This window comes from Halyomorpha halys, unplaced genomic scaffold (genome assembly GCF_000696795.3).
Source record: "Halyomorpha halys isolate HHAL.00 unplaced genomic scaffold, Hhal_1.1 Scaffold1448.1, whole genome shotgun sequence".
NCBI lineage: Eukaryota > Metazoa > Arthropoda > Insecta > Hemiptera > Pentatomidae > Halyomorpha > Halyomorpha halys.
Genome location: NW_027114477.1, coordinates 249,493 through 266,309, shown reverse-complemented (window position 1 = coordinate 266,309; position 16,817 = coordinate 249,493). Strand labels below are relative to the sequence as shown.

Here is a 16,817-nt window from a genome sequence, read left to right as displayed (position 1 = left end):
CTATTTTGTAAAATTATTCATTGTATGTGTAAAATTATTCTGTTTATACTTTCTTTTTATATTTTTTTATTTTTCTATACTTAATGTGGTTGTTATCTTGTTTTGTTTTTAGCCCTGAAGAAGGCTAGAAACTCTAGCCGAAACGTTGGCACATTAAAATAAGTTAATCATACTTATTTGTGTTTTTCATTGACCGCACCCCCAACCATCTTCTGCTCATATTTTTAATTTGGAATAGCTTAACATTTTATAAATCTAATTCTGATGTAGTTTAAAAACTTTTGATCCTATATTAATTATTTCTATCGCTTGAATTATGCATATTTTTGTGTTTCTGAAAAAAATTTTCAAATGAGGATTAGTCCCCCTTTTGCACCTCAATGCCTCATCAAGTCGCCCCTCAACTTATGAAACCAAAGCATTAGATTACTATGTTGGAGTGTATCGGGACTTATGGTACACAAAATAAAAACCATAAGGTTTTAATTTTTCTAAACACCATTAAAAATAACACTCTACATGACCATACCTCTGTTAGATTAAAAAAAAAATATTTTACAACTAAACATGCAAAGCATTGACCCAGGAACCTCCTGAGATTGGCACATTAAAGACATTGTTAGGCAGGAATTTTTATGTCATTGAATGACAATAGTATAATAAAGTTTTCATGATTTACATTAGTTTTTAAAAATAAAATCGGAGAAAACATCAGCAAAGTTCAAAAGAATTATTCTATCATGCTCTCAAATTTATATCTAACAAACATCAAAACTTTTACAAATAATATTGAAAGTTGAATGGATTTGTTTAATTTTATCCTTACCTCATAATTTGGAGGTTGCATATTAAGAAAGACCAATTGGAATGCTTGAAAAATTAAAATTGTAAAGTAACAATTAATTAGAGCTTATTGAAAATAAATAAGTTTAGAAATTAAATAAGTATAATATAAAATAAATTTTATGCTCTCAAAATCAGAGTGTTTTGATACTGTTCAGTAACTTTAAAATTTATTGTGTTTGATAAAAAATAATTTTATCCAAAGAAAAAAGAAAGATATATTGCACATTATAATCTATATTAATAAAAATGTAATGTTCGTTTGTTACTTATCAAAGATCTCCGAAAATTATTAACCGAGCTACACACTGTTTTTTCAAAATGTTTTGTTTCAATCTAGGAAGGTTCTTAGCTATCTGAAATCCTGGATTTATCCTGTAGAAAAAAAAGTTATGAACAAAATTAAACTTTATTGGCCCATCACTCAGAAAGTACCCATTTTTTTCAAGGTGATATACACAAATCGATTTGTTTTTTAAGAATAAGACAAAAATATTACTGTTTCCCTTAAATGATTTTATACACACAAAAAATTATAAAACCTAAAGAGGCTTTATGTAACATAGGCCAACAAATGTTTTTTGGGAAAAAACAAATATTCATTTTTAGAGTTAATCTGAAACCCTTAAATACCATTGATCAAGAAAATCAAAAATTCTTAAATGTGATTTGTAGGATTTTTTTTTTCTACTGTTGTCCATTATTCATTCAATTGTTCATAACTCCTCTACATTTTATCCAAAGCCTATGTAACTGCAACTGTTGGAAAGCTAAATGTCTGCTCTTTCGAACCATTTAACACATTTTAGACTTAATTATAAGAGATAGTTGACCGTGGATAACGTACGAGGAGAAGATGTTTGGGGGTGCGGTCAAAATGAAACACAAATAAGTTGGTGTAACCTATTTAATTGTGCCAACGTTTCGGCTAGAGTTTCTAGCCTTCTTCAGGGCTAAGAACAGACTTTAGACTTAATGCCCTTGTAAGAACGAAATAGTTGTTTCAAATAAAGAAAATCTTTTCAAATGTTTTATTTTATATCTCTGGTTCTAATTTATTTAATTAGGTTATTTTTATGCCATTTGGTATAGTTTACGGAGCCCTAAATCCACACGAAAGTTTCATGTAGATTTGTTGAGTCGCGTTGAAATTATGGTTATTTCTTTGATTTTTTTATTAGGGTATTAGTTAAACCCTGATTAGATTTTCAACTACAAAAAAAAAAATCATTGAAATCAGACTATTACTAGCTAAATATGGCATAGATATAAAAGATATGGCATATTAAACAGTTCACCCACATTTATTAATGTTTTTTGTAAAATGTGAGTAGGTTCTCTCAGAATTGTGTTCAATTTGTGTAAATAAGCTGATATTCCTTAAAATTCTAGATGCTTCTTTGAAAGAATTGCATTGAAAAGTAGATCCTTTTTTGGGATCAATATTAGCAATATCAATTGATTTTCATACTGTGCTTTCACCAAATCTGGATAGAAACTGACAAAACACACCTGATATTTAATTTTTGTTTTTTAATGATATATTATGATTTGATATAATTAATTAAAAAAATATCTTGTTGTATAATATTTTGTATAAGTTATGTTTAATAAACACAATTTGAAAAAAAAAAAATTGTTTGGTATAATTTTAGGATCATTGTAAGTTATTGTTCTGACATAGTTCTGTATGCTTTTGAAGGTTATTGTAAATTAATTGATTTGTTCTTTTTTATATCATAAGAAAATATATTGTCCATTGCATTAAATGAGTTTATGTGAATTATTTTTTATTTAATCACTAATATTGCTTCACTTCAGCTTCTTCTGCTGAAAAGAATGCAACTAAGATATGATTAAACAAAAATGCCTACACAAAATGTTCATGATCACTTATAGGAAGAAAATCTTCATGTAAATCTTTTACAAACAATTTTAGAATAACTTCAATATTCCTTGTAGTTAAAAAAATAGTCAAAATTAATTATTTTTTTCAAAGTTGATTTATTCTGAGAAGTAGATATTTTCCTATAAAGTAAGTAGAAGATTTTACTTATAATGAATTGCATTATTACATAAGTTAGGAAAAGAAATGTTTAGTAGTGATAATTTTTCTTACCAATATTTAGAATGGCAAATAAGCTAATTCCTAAGAAAGGAGCCATTTTGCCAAGAAAATCATAAGCAAACCCTCCATAAGGATAGCCAAGTAATACTCCCAGTGCGACTGCTCCAAGAACAATACCCATGATACGACTTCTTTGACTTTCATCTTGATAATGCTCAGCTACTAGGCACATTCCTGTCAAGATTATGTTTTTAATTTTTCAAATAAATTAACATAAAAATCAATTATTTGAAAACTATTTATAATATATGGCCCATCACTGCAAGTTATTTTCACAAATAAATACTTATAATAAATTAAAATTTGTGAAATATTAAAACTATATTGATTGAGACATGACGGGTAAAAGAATAAATAAAGTTTATGCTCTATTATTTTTAAATATCTCTAATGAATTTTTCTATAATCTCACCAAGTTTTAATAAAAATTCAATAAATTAAGTAACTATTGAAACCTAGGTTTCTTTGTCTTGCCATTTAGACTATACACAGCTTTAAACAAGGAATATTTATTTACTGATTATCTAAGTACTGTCATAAGTAGCGAAGGACGAATAGACCAAGACATATTGAGCCGAATAAGAAATGCAAACTGTGTATGGCGAACAGACAAAGTTATATCTATTTCAGCCTGTATTCTTGCCTATTCTTCTTTATGGGATAGAAAGTTAGATAATTCTTGAGAAACATGTGAGCCAACTTTCAGTAGTGGAAATTTGAATCTTAAGGAATGTGGTGGGGAAAACAAGGAAGGACAATTGGAAATAACAACATTTAAGACACATTAGGCATGAAATCTGTTAATTAGTCCTCGAGGGATGCCAGCTTAAATGGCAATTCAACTAGGATGGAATATGATTGAAAGCCCTGCTGGTTGATGGAATCAAGGCAAATAGGAAAAAGCCCTGTTGGTAGGCCAAGATGTACCTAAAGTGACAACTAAACTGACTTGGAAAGGAACACGATTGCTCATTGGATCAGCTCCAAAAAATGGCTTTAGACAAAGATAAATTCAAAAAATAGATTGAGGCTATTCCACACCTAACTGCACTAAGAAGATAGTGAAAGAAAAAAAAAAATTAAAAATACACTTTCCTTAGAACAAGAAATAAGTAAAACAAAGATTTATTTATTTTGTTTCTTACCAGGATGAAATTTATTGATAATCAGTATAATATTAGTTATTAAGTTAAAATATTTGCTTCTTAATACAAAGTAAGTTTTAATATTTGATTTTTTCGGATATATTTTACAAGTTTATTACCCCATGCTTAGTATCAGGGCCACCTTTAGCTAAGAGGGGAAATTATGAAATAATTTGATTAAAACTAAACAAGAAAATAGTTTTTATTGAATTGACTAAGACAGACTGGACAATTGGAAATAGCCAAGAGTTCCTCATCTCATCTGCACCCATTCCATAAAACAAGGTTTTTTTTGTTAAACTGCTGAATCCATGGAGAAACAAATATTTTTTCACACCTCAAGAAATCCTTAGGTAGAAATTTTCATAACAGAAAAATAAAAAATTTTAAGTACCTTTAAATTTGTTTATATGAAAAATTAGCCATTTATTTTATTAGTTATAAACAATATATGAATATAAAGCATGAAAGACTTTGATAATTAACTAGAGGAGAAAACAAATATTTTAGTTTTACCATGGTTGTTAAAATCATAATCAGATTTTTATTTTCACTTACCTATTTATAAAAGATATAGTAAGGGAAAGAATTGTCATCCTGGATAATAAATTTACAATTGTTGAAATGTACAAGGATTAAATTCATCTTTTCATTAAAGTGGGTTGTAAGTTGTATCCACACCAGATTTTTTTTTTTTTTTTAAGATTTAGAGCAGGTGCAACCAAGGGCTTTTGGATAAAAACTTGAAATTGCTCCAGAAAAGTTTAGGAATAATACTTTATTTAACCATTCATAAATGACATTATTTATGAAGTTAATTTGCACTTGTGAATAAAGTGTTTTAGAAAATATAACTTTCTCTACATGATTACCCCCTATGAGATCATCTTATTCTAAACCACATGACAAAAATAAATTTTATATAAATACATACATTAACAATAAAAACAAACTAGTTTTCATATAAAAAAAAAGACTGAATAATTAATTCTAACACATACATTAATAAAAACATTTTATGGTTGTCGATTATAACCTACATTATTATTACTACTTAGTACAAATATACAAATAGAATCACAGCCGTTGACTTCCGCTCCTTCAATGCTCATACCCAATGGATCCTTTTCAGTTAAGGTCATAGTTTTGCCTAAATAAAATCACTTTATGATGTCAGGTTATAGACGACAATAAGATTCGATCATTTTAACATTAGTTACTTATTAATGGGTAAATACTATTTTGCAGTGGTACTTGTGAATCAGCAAAATATTTATAGGACTTCTCTTTCGAATTATACCCAAGTTTAATTACTTTACATTATTAGTGATAATTTTATCAATATATTGGAATAAAAAGAAAACACTTTTTGAGCACAAAATGTTTCTTGTATTTCTTTCATAGTATACTGAGGTAGCTTTTGGATAAATGCTCTATTACAGCAAACATTTTTAGTTTAAAGTCATCTCAGAAGTCAATTCCATCATTAGCTATGTGCTCATAATTATGGTGTTATTCTTCCCCTGAAATGGGTTAGGTAAAAATGTAAGAAAAAATTAAAGGAACATAAATAATTTATTGTTATAATAATAAATGTAACAAGAATTTACTGACATACTGATATTACAAAAAATATCTTTTCTACAATCAAATGACTAACTTTAAAACAATAAAGCATTAACTTTGGTTATTTTTATAATAACAAACAGTAGGTTCATATTTGAAAGAACTGAAGCCAACTGAAAGTAGTCAAAACGAAGCATATACATCTCTATTTTTTTTTATACTTAAGGGCAAACTGGAATTGTTTGACAATCCCACTTACACTCAAGTTAAATATTATACAATTAATAAAGGACTAATCAACAAATAGCATTTTAAAAATAATAAAACAAATTATCGAACCAACTGCGTTATCAGGGATGCACACACTTCAAAAAACTCCATTATTTGATGCCCTGTTGAATGCTGTTGTGTAATGATATCTGCATCTGCCGATTGGACATCTTCATCATTGCTAAGACTTTTGAAGTCTAGCAAATAACTTTTATAATCAACTTGATAGAGCTGAAGAGACATTTTGATGAACTCATCTTGGTTATTAAACTTCTGAACTCTAACTCGTACATGGTATGGATTAATAACTTTCCATTTGAAATCCATATCTTTCATGGCACGATAAACTTCATTCATGATATCAGTTGGTTTACTTTGAGATCTTATTCCAAGATGCCATTTTGCTTTTTTCTGATTAGGTTGTCCAGATTCAGATGAATCTTTGTTGCTAGCTTCCTTATTGGCTGCACCTCTTTCTCTTAATGCTGGATTCATTCTTTCAGGATGAGGTTTGACTGGGCTTGTCACTAGCTCAGTTGAACTAAATGTTACAGGTGTAGGACTACTAACAGCATAGAAATCCTTCAGTTCTGCCTTTGCTGCTTCATCAGCTATTCTCTTATTATCAATTATAAGATGGTATGCAATTCTCAGTTGATCGTGCTGGTCATCAGACAAAAGAGCATCATGTACTTCATGCTCTTTTACACCAAATTTATCACAAACTTCTTGAACAGCATCCATGTCAATGACAGAAGAATCCTGTTCTACAGGTGAAGGGAACAAATAAGCAGGTAAATCTGTTTGAAACCATTCATGTGTCTTAATATCTTCTATTGATGCCCTTTTCATGGGATCTACTTGAAGCATTCTACATAAAAGGGTCACAACACTTCTGTTCAGATAGTCTGGGATGGGAAATATACCTGATTTTATTTTCCTGAATAATGTGGGAACATGCTCATCATCAAACGGTAAAGTACCACAAAGCAGTGCATAAAGGATTACACCACATGACCAAATATCTACTTCTGGTCCAGCATATAATTTACCAGAAATAACTTCAGGAGCTGCATAGTTAGGAGATCCACAGCTTGTACGAAGAAATTCGCCATCCATCATCATGTTTGAAAGTCCAAAATCAGCTATCTTGACATGACAGTTATGGTCTAATAAAAGATTCTCAGGCTTCAAATCTCTATGAACTATCATATGGCGGTGACAGTAATCCACTCCAGATATAATTTGTTGGAAAAACTTTCGAGCTTCATACTCTTTTAGTTTTCCATGTTTAACAATATAATCAAATAGTTCCCCTCCAGAGACATATTCCATTATCATAAATATATCAGTGGGTGTACTAATGACTTGGTACAATTTTATTATGTGAGGATGTCTGAACAGTTTGAGGTTTTGAATTTCACGACGGATTTTCCCAACAACATCTAAACTTTTAATTTTCTGACGGTTCAAAATTTTAACAGCAACTTTGTGCTTCGTAAGCTGATGTTCGCCAATTTTAACCTTACCAAATGTACCAACTCCCAAAGTTTGGCCTAATATATAATGACCAATTTTCACTATAGGTTGAGGTGATCCATGACCTTTTTCAGACATTTTAGCTGTGTTTACTTTTCACTTCAATTTATTAGAAGCCTGTAACTATACCATTGGTAATTGAAAAGGTTTTCAGAAATAAATGTCAAATATAAAATCAACAATATTATCACTCAACAAACTTTGGATGACACTGGAAATAATTTCAGTCACATCACGAAAACTTTACAACGTAAGAGTAATCTCCATTTATTTAAAGGTTTTTGATGCGTTTACTTTCCAATAATCACACTGTCACTTAAATTTTAGATACTTTGATAACATAAATTGACAAGACATAACCATGCCTAAACATGAAAAGTAAATCGATTTTCCTCAATCGATTAATATTGACACCGCAAAATCAGTTTACAATCATCTATGAATAATGGAAAATACTAAAATGACAAGAAATATTTCAGTTTTAAAATATTATTATCAATAAAAATCACTAAAATTAGGATTTATTATAATGTTAATATATCATCAATACAAATTCCATGTTTTTTTATATTATCTTTTAAGCTTGTATTTAAGTTATTTAGTAATTGTTTATGGACTAATTTAAACTTCTTCTAGCCTTTTACATTTTTCGAGAAAAATAATTATTTACCAAACATATTCAAATATTGAAGAAACGTAACTATCAAGAGATACCGCCATTCTTATTGCATTCGGCACACGTTTCGATTCGGATTAATCGAAGTACACCAATTACAGGTTGAAATGGCAATTATTTTATTTCAAAAAATGCCAATACAGTATTTAACCAAAGCTCTCTCTCAATCTCGCAGAATAAGCTTCACATGGTTTGTCTGAAATTAATCTTCACAGTTTATTTATTGATTATTTAATCATTTCAAATTGATACAAAGTTGTAAGAACTTTTGTCTAAACTTGAGTATTTGTATAAATTTAGCTTAATGTTTATTTCTGTGAATAGTAGAGATTTTCATGTATTACTACTGCCTGGGTTAGTATAATAATTGGAACTTGTTTTAAAAAAAATGTTTGCATAAGCTGAAATATCAGCTTGTGCAAACATTTTCTATCTAGAATTTCTATAAATTAAAAAACAAACATCTTGTTTAAACTTACATAATTCAACTACCTCAGATTATTTATTTACCCGTTCAGTTAATTCAAAAGATTTTTAGGTTTTTTTTTTTTTTTGTATTTTTGGATTTTTAAATATTCTTTTAGACCTGAGAAAATTAATTGATTAAAAGAATTCATTTCATTTCATCAAATTCATGGCATTGAAAGAATATTACAGGACCAAGAATAAACTAATATATTTCACTATTTCATTAGTTCTGCCTCAATATAAATACAAATATATATTATAGGCTTGCCCAAATGTTTGTCCTCCCATTAATTTTTTTTTGTTTAAACTATTCAGGGAATATTTTATTGGTTCAAGGATAAAAATTTATCATATAAATTTATAGATCTTTTGTTTAAAATGTAAATTACCTGAAACTCCAATGCATGCTGAAGCTAATCCTTGTAAACTCCTTGCTAAGAAAAGTGCCAAGTAGCTTTCACCCAGAGAGTACACTGTAAATAAGAGATAAAAACATTTTCTTCAACTATATTTTCATAAAAGAGAGTTTTGTCTTATATTCTTCGATCTTCAAGGAAACACATATAGACTTCAAATATTTATTTCCTATCTTGGATAATTCAAGAATGAAAAAACATTGCTTTACTGTAAATAAAATATCTTCTAAAAAGTTGATAAACTTTATTAATAACACTTTATTTATATGATCATTAATCATTTTAATTAATTATATGATATAATGATTGCACATGTACATAAATTTAAAAACAATGACAATAAAGAATGTATAATATAGTTTATATTACTTAATTATTTTTTTTTTGTTATTACGTAAAAATTATAAAATTATCAGAGTGAATGAAAATTATAAGAGGCTTACTATAATACTGCAAAGTATCGAATTAAGTTTATTTAATTGTTATTAAATGTGATAATTATACTCACATGCCGATGAAGCCAAGAGGTTAATATTGCCAACAAACAAAGGTATTGTGTACCCCACATACCTGAAAATATATTTCCAAAACTTTAAATTCAAAAAATTATTATTGTAGATTCCATTATTACAAATAAAAAAAAAATTTACTTAAATTTTATAAATGCACATCAATATGAAATAGATTCTTTGAAGAAAATATCACTTTCAGTATGTAATTAATAATAGGAAGATGGTCTAGGTGCGGTATAACAATAACTTAAATAGTATCAAAACTATTTATTAAGAAGCTAGGTTTTGCCTCGCTTTACTGGGCTCCTGTTCATTTCATTTTATCACTCTAGTTCTTATTTTTATTTTCTTTAATTTACATTTTTCATTTTCATATAATTTTTACATCTTTTCTGGCCTCTCCTTAGTTCAATTTTTATTTCATGTCATCTTATTAGATTACACTGTAAACAAATTTTTAGTTGTTTGTATCTTTTTTTAATACCTGATGAAGCCCTGCAAAGTGGGGTAAAATTTTGCCTCTAATAGATATTTTTTAAACCATTTGAGGGCTTTTTTGATTGCACCTGAACCATCTTCCTTTTATCGACTTTTTAAAAATCCTATCTTCAGTTATTAATTACTAAATTAAAAAAAAATGATTACATCTTTAGGTGGTTTTTACCTTGCTGCACATCCAACGATGGGGTTAAATATAATTTGAACAACGGCTTTTGAAGATAGAAGGAAACCAACTTTTCCATTTTCTTCATTCAATTGTTCTTCATATCCTTCTGTCGAACTTGAAAATGACATATGTAAGTATAATTAGTTATTATAATTTTTGAATATTATTTAAAAATAAACATCTTATATAAGTAAATAGGTATTTATAAATCTAGTATAACTAAGTAAGTAACTATTGTATCTGTATTTTTGTACCTGTTTGTTGGGAACTTCAGAGGATTCATACTTCGAGTTAATGCTTCCACTGAAATAAGGTAGTCAGGAACGATTGGAACTGTGAAAAACATTTTATTTGTAATAATCAAATGCTCAAATTGTTTTAATTAGTTCATTAAAAATCAATCATAACAATGCATTCATTAAACTCAATTTTTCCTCAAATGCTTTGGTTTTTACAAATCATTTGAAATAATTTATGTATTACAAAAATGTAATACATCGATAGTTGCATAATAAACCATAATAGATGATATAATTAGGAAAATATATGTAATATGTATTTACCTACAACTGTCAACAGAAGATTATCCAATAGGATGGAGCAGTATACAATTATTAGAACAGCCTTTTGGTTTGTTATTCCTGCCATGTTCACTGCAACTATCAATATTTATTTTTTATATTTAAAATTTGAATTTCAAAAAATATGTTTTTATAAATATCTAGATTTTAAAATGATAATCAACATATTTCAGGTCCTATGCACTATTACTAATGATAATTTTGAACCTAAATTTTATTTTTGTAATGGTTTAAAGTGTTTTAGAAACTTTTATTTCAATTCCTTACTGTTTTCCATACAATGATTTATTTTGACTCAGAACAAACACTAAGAACTAAGTTAAGGTGTGCTTCAAGATGTATAGAGGGATTGAGGTTTCATGTTCTGAATAGGTATGGTTCAAATGTTTTTGGATAAATTAAATTTTTGCCATTATTTCTCCCACAGAGATTTTAATAAAAAATAAAAATATCTTTGAAAAAAAAACAATGTTAAGATTTAAATTGTGCTCATGTTCATATCTCAGGTAGTAGGTCTGAGTGAAATTATCTTAAGGGGATGGGGAGAGGAAATAAAAAAAAACTTTATAGGTTCTATATTTGATTTGACATCCTGATTTTTGCAGCTAAAACCAATAAAGACTGCTATACTATTATTTTATTTAGAATCCTCCCCCCCCCCAAAAAAAAACATTCAGAACAATAAGTCAAACTATGATATGTACATATCACTGATACTTTTATACATTTTTAGGATAAAAATGTGAATAATATAATGAAAAATTATTCAAAATGAAATTTTTTTTCTTATCTTATCTTATCACCTTTATCCAATTTTGTTCATCCTGGACAAAATAAATAAATATTGTTTCTATCTATCTTTTCTTCTTTATTGAGTAAAAAAAAAATTAATAACCAATTGTGTTAGTCTTAACTTAGTAAAAAATTTGTTGTCAACCATACTGTTTCAATTTATAATGAACATTTATAGAAAAGAACATAATAAAAAATAAATAAATAGTATTATTGATTACTAAATATACAATCCTTAGTTTTGGCATTATTTAAATTCACAATCATCTTCAGTTTCTTCTTTTACTTTCATTTTAAGATTTGGTGCAAGACTCACTATTAAAAGTTTTGAGGCCCAGCCAGTCCCAGTGAACTATTATACTATAAAATTCTTAATTTATTATGAATATTTTCTCATAATCTGGCTGACATTTCCAGCAAGTGATTCCCAGGCTTTGGGTTCATTGAAGACAAATATCCTTTAGCTGGTTGATGATTTCTGAAGTATTTACTCTTATGAGTTCACTATTTCTCGTGTGTGCCTGACAGCCCATGTGGTTGCCCATTATCTAAAGAAGTGCACTATACTAATAATGTTGTCCGTTTTGTGCCAGTTGTTGGTCTGGGCAAAATAAAAGTATACGAAATTCCCACCCTAGTTAGGAGTAAATTTAATTGTCTTTTATTTTCTCTGGAATATTTGATTTGTGATGGAGAGATATAAAGACCATGTAAGCTCATATCACAAATTTAATTATGAAACATAATATAGCCTTTTTAGACTCTACTACTGGTTCTGAAAAATATAATTCTGAAATAAAAAAAAAATTAACACTATTTCATTATTTTTATTTTATGATTACTGTTATTGAAGATTTATTTATTTATTGGATGGATCAAGTTTAATTAAATAATATTTCATGCAAACAGTACTCCTCTTTTGTGTATTATACTACATGAAGGCATCGCAAAAGTTCTTTTTGGTTAATTATAAAACATCAAAATAGTTATTATTTTTATAATATCAGAGTGTAATGGGGCTTATAATAACATCCTGTCAGATTGTATCAAAATTTTACAAATAACATTTCCCCAATCCTAATTCAAGTTTTCTCCCTAGTTCAACTGAATTTGAAAACTGAATATTGGACATTCAATTTCCCTTCAGGAGCAACTTGAACAGGAAATCAGCCAATCTGATATTCTGAGCCACTGTTGAAGGGAAATTCGATTTCAGTTAATTCTCTTTGCTACTCCCTTCCTGTCAGGGTGCGTTTCTCCTTAGGAATGTAGAGGCTGAAATTGTATACTCATTTATGACATAGACATGTCTCTATTGTTCTTTACCACTTCTCATTTTTTGGTGGTTGAGCTGTGAACCCAGTAAAATGGTTTTTGATTGTCGGAAAAAAGTGATATATTATCAATTATATTATTAGGGAAGTAATTTAAAATAGTTTTTCGGGAGAAGTTGATTTAGTTAATATTGTAGAGAAAATAATTTTTATAGCGAATACGAGAAGTTTTTAATAATAAATCAATGTGAATGTGACTTACTATATTGCGTTTTCGATATTTGGTATAATATACGTTTGTAGAAGTCCAGAGTAGCATATCATTAAAATTCGAAAATATTTATATATACAGGGTGTTTCAGAGTTAAGTAACCAAACTGAAAATATGAATTAAGAACCTCAAAAGAAGAAAAAAATTTCTTCTGAAGGTATGTTCGCAAACGCTTTGTTCAGGAGATATTCACACGTAAAGATTTTTATTGTTATGAATTATTTAGGTTATATGAAATAGATAAAACTTATTTATTTGTTCCAACTACTTTATTAATTAAACGTAAACATTATATTCATATTAAATGTTGTTTAAAGTGATTTTCCTTGAGCATTAAGAACGGCTCGGCATCTTTCTTCAACAGCAGCAGTGGCAGAATGGCTCTTGATATGTGTTGTTGTTTCACAAGATTCAATTATCCTTCTTCGTAAGCAATTAAGATCATTGACCGGCCTTGCATAGATTTTTTGTTTAATGTCACCCCAAACAAAAAAATCCAGTAGTGTCAGGTCTGGAGAGCGTGCAGGCCAGGCCACTGGTCCAATCCATTAATTGCGATAATAAAGATTTAGCCATTGTAGTGGACCTCTTCCGTAATGTGCAGGACAACCATCTAATTGAAGCCACGTGTCCCTTCTCAGTTGTAATGGAATATGACAAACTAAATCATAGTAATCATTATTAAGAAATTCCAAAGATGCGGACCTGACACCGGAGGTGATTATATTTCTTATTGAAGAAACCTCTTCTTGTGAAGGTAGCTTTATCTGTCGAAAGAAAATTGTGCTCAACTTGATTTAAGCACCAATCTGTAAAATGTCTTTGCCGAAAATCTTGCGATAATAATATGGGTGAAGGTGGTGCAATGAGAGTTCTCCATACTACAGTTGGCGTAATATTTAATTCTGCCCCAACTCTTCGTTCACTGCCAGATGGATTATCATCAAAATATTGTAATATGGTCGCACTCCTTTCTTCATTTCGTAAAGGGGCGAAAATACCATCAGCATGTGGCATTATAGCGAATGTACCAGTTTCCCTAAGACATTGAAACGTGGAGCTAAAGATAGACTTGTTTGGTAATCTATTCGGAAATCGCCTAGTATGATCACGACGGCCAGCATTAGCATTACCATTGCAGAAACCGTACACAAACACCATATCGGCATATTCACCATTAGTACAAATTGAAGGCATAATGATGAGTACTATGTGAAAGCCTCTTACAAACTGATAAATGTTATTGACAGTTCTCAATGCTAATTCCAAATAGTATTAATCCTTATGTTGCCAATATTTTTATACAGTTAGGGATAAAAGGCCATATTAGTATTCTATCTAATCAATCTCCTAAACCAAGCGTTTGCGGACATACCTTCACTTTGAACAACATTTAATATGAATCTTAATGTTTACATTTAATTAATAAAGTAGTTAGAACAAATAAATAGGTTTTATTTATTTCATATAACGTCTACGGTACTATCTATGGTATTTCTCAAAAATAAAGAAAACTTCTTAGTCAGATATGGCACTATTTAAACAAAGTTGTGATATATCCGAATATTTCGCCCAATGAGTCGCCAAAAAATAATACGAAACAAGATGATATCGATACAGTTTTTCTCTAAAACATTATTTGTTTTCTACAGTGGATTAAAGAGAAAAAATGCAAAAAAAAAATAGCTTTTTGATTAAATAAGTTTTAAAAATGTTTAAATTACTAAGAAGTAAGCTTACTGATTTTTCCATTCCAAAAATGGTAGTATATGTTGGATCACCTCGCCAAAAACCTTTTTGTTTAAAATATTGAAAATAAAAAAAAGAATCCAGTTCGAGTACACCATGAGTACACCACCCTTGAAGAACGGTTTCAAAACTGGAGGAATAAAATAAATTCTAATAAACCCCACCAAATGACATTTACCCTTCGTTGCGAACCTATGACTTCCTGCCTCCCAGAGTATCCTTTAATAATATCCCACTTATTCCTGTCGAATAGATCCGTTTCCTAAGACTACATCTGGTCAAAGGACTGATTTGGAATTCTTATACAAGAAACTGCTCGTCGATTCCGACTATTACAACACTTACTAGACAGACGGTCTAAACTTCCAACTAATTACAAAAGACTCACTTATATGCCTATATTAAGACCTATTTGGACCATTAAACCATCGTATCCAATCCTTACAGTCCAAAATCATTAGAAGCTTTAATTGTTCTAGGTGAACTGTTCTTCGCTTTTTCGGTTCTTTTAGGCTTTCTATGGTTACAATATTGTGTTCTCTTATCGTGACCACTCTGAATGGGCCTTCGTATCTCTGCAGCTCTTTGCCTCTATTAGTTCCTACTTTACGGTACACCACAGTCCCAATTTTAAGTTTGCCTAATAGATTGCGAACACTGAGATTATGTCTGGTAACTCTTCTGCGTTTCTCCCACACAATTTTGTCCCTGACTTTGGCCCATATCTTCCTCCGTGCCTTACAATTAAGGGCGATATTATTCTCCTCAGTCGCTGTATCATGGTAATTCCTCCGACGTCCTCGCAGTCCAAAAATAATCTCAATAGGAGAAAACCCCGTAACCGAGTGTATGGAATGATTGTAACTTTGTCATAAATCAAATCAGGACCTTAATGTTCCATATGTTGCCGATTTGGCCAGAACCAGATACCAATCCCTCAATAATAAACTCACTAACCACCCAAAAATATTTATTTCTAATCTTGCTTCTCCTCATTACCTGTAATCCGCCTAGGCATCTGAAAAGAAGATTCCCTCGAGATCTCCAGGAATGTTATTCGGGCTCTATCAATGGGTAGATTCTTCAAATGCCTTTATCATGCCATTGTATACCTAACTAACATAAAATTTACTTATTTTATATATTTGAATACAGTTTTAAATATCAATAAATAAATAATAAAAAAAGGTTCCGAGTAGGTAAGCCATAAAATTACGGTTCGTTTTGCAGTTCTGTATCACCTCTTCATTTTATGCAATTTTGAAGCTATTGGTCTCGTTAGAAAGAGAAGCAATTTTTCTTTCCATCCATGCAAGCAGCCATGACATTATTTCTGAAGGTTTTTGTAAAAATAGAGAAAGTAAGGTAAATAAAAAGGTATTTTGCGGATAACTTTAGTTCTAAAGCACTAGGGTTTACTTCAGGAATAAGCGTACACTCGTGGAGAGCCCAATAAGAATTGATTAAAAAATATACAATAAATAATATCAGGTTATTTTATCTATGACTGTGAAGGGCTTAGCAGTAGTTATATAATGTTTTCATAATAAATCTTATTCTGCGTATTAATATTATTGACAAAATTAAAGCGCAAAAATTGTTGAATGGACGGTGCATACATGGATATATCCTTGAAAACGTAAATATATTAGTTTAATAAACCCTTTGAATTCGGCTTGAATTGATTCAAAAGCTTCTGAATTATTAGCGTTTTTTAAATATCTAAAATTTTTATTTTTAGAATTTCCTAAAAATTTGAGTAAATGCGTTTTTCAAGTAATAAAAACAATCAGATTTTTTTTAGTACTAGTTTTAATGGAAAAAAAAATGTTTAAAATTCCACAATCTGTAGAAGAAAAGCTGTTCTCATTACCTGTAATTAAGGCAATGAGGCCGAAACATTACCAAAATGTATATATA

The 16,817-nt window shown here is 29.4% G+C and overlaps 1 protein-coding gene and 2 long non-coding RNA genes across 4 annotated transcripts in view; 1 reads left to right on the top strand and 2 right to left on the bottom strand.

Moving 5' to 3' along the window:
• Nucleotides 1–5,674: 5,674 nt before the first annotated feature.
• LOC106689748 (5'-AMP-activated protein kinase catalytic subunit alpha-2) lies at nucleotides 5,675–7,877 on the bottom strand. The gene has a single exon (XM_024358872.2). The coding sequence runs from the start codon at nucleotides 7,567–7,569 to the stop codon at nucleotides 6,013–6,015; it is 1,557 nt and encodes a 518-aa protein (XP_024214640.2). The 5' UTR covers nucleotides 7,570–7,877; the 3' UTR covers nucleotides 5,675–6,012.
• Nucleotides 7,878–8,275: 398 nt separating this feature from the next.
• The window catches only part of LOC112210206 (uncharacterized), a 22,789-nt gene continuing 14,247 nt past the window's right edge, over nucleotides 8,276–16,817 (top strand). The window contains exons 1-2 of one of the 2 annotated variants that reach the window (XR_010844603.1): nucleotides 8,276–8,357; nucleotides 10,217–10,360. This is a non-coding gene — a long non-coding RNA (uncharacterized lncRNA). Of the gene's footprint in view, nucleotides 8,522–10,216; nucleotides 10,361–16,817 lie in introns of both variants that reach the window. The other variant, XR_002945040.2, reaches the window with a different exon arrangement.
• LOC136796839 (uncharacterized) overlaps nucleotides 10,485–16,817 on the bottom strand; it is an 8,206-nt gene continuing 1,873 nt past the window's right edge. Inside the window, exons 2-3 of the long non-coding RNA XR_010844602.1 lie at nucleotides 10,794–10,889; nucleotides 10,485–10,563 (exon numbers count right to left, since the gene is read on the bottom strand). This is a non-coding gene — a long non-coding RNA (uncharacterized lncRNA). The remainder of the gene's footprint in view (nucleotides 10,564–10,793; nucleotides 10,890–16,817) is intronic.

Excerpts from the sequence above, each read along its gene's own strand:
- LOC106689748 (XM_024358872.2), bottom strand. The coding sequence starts at position 7,569 with ATGTCTGAAAAAGGTCATGGATCACCTCAACCTATAGTGAAAATTGGT.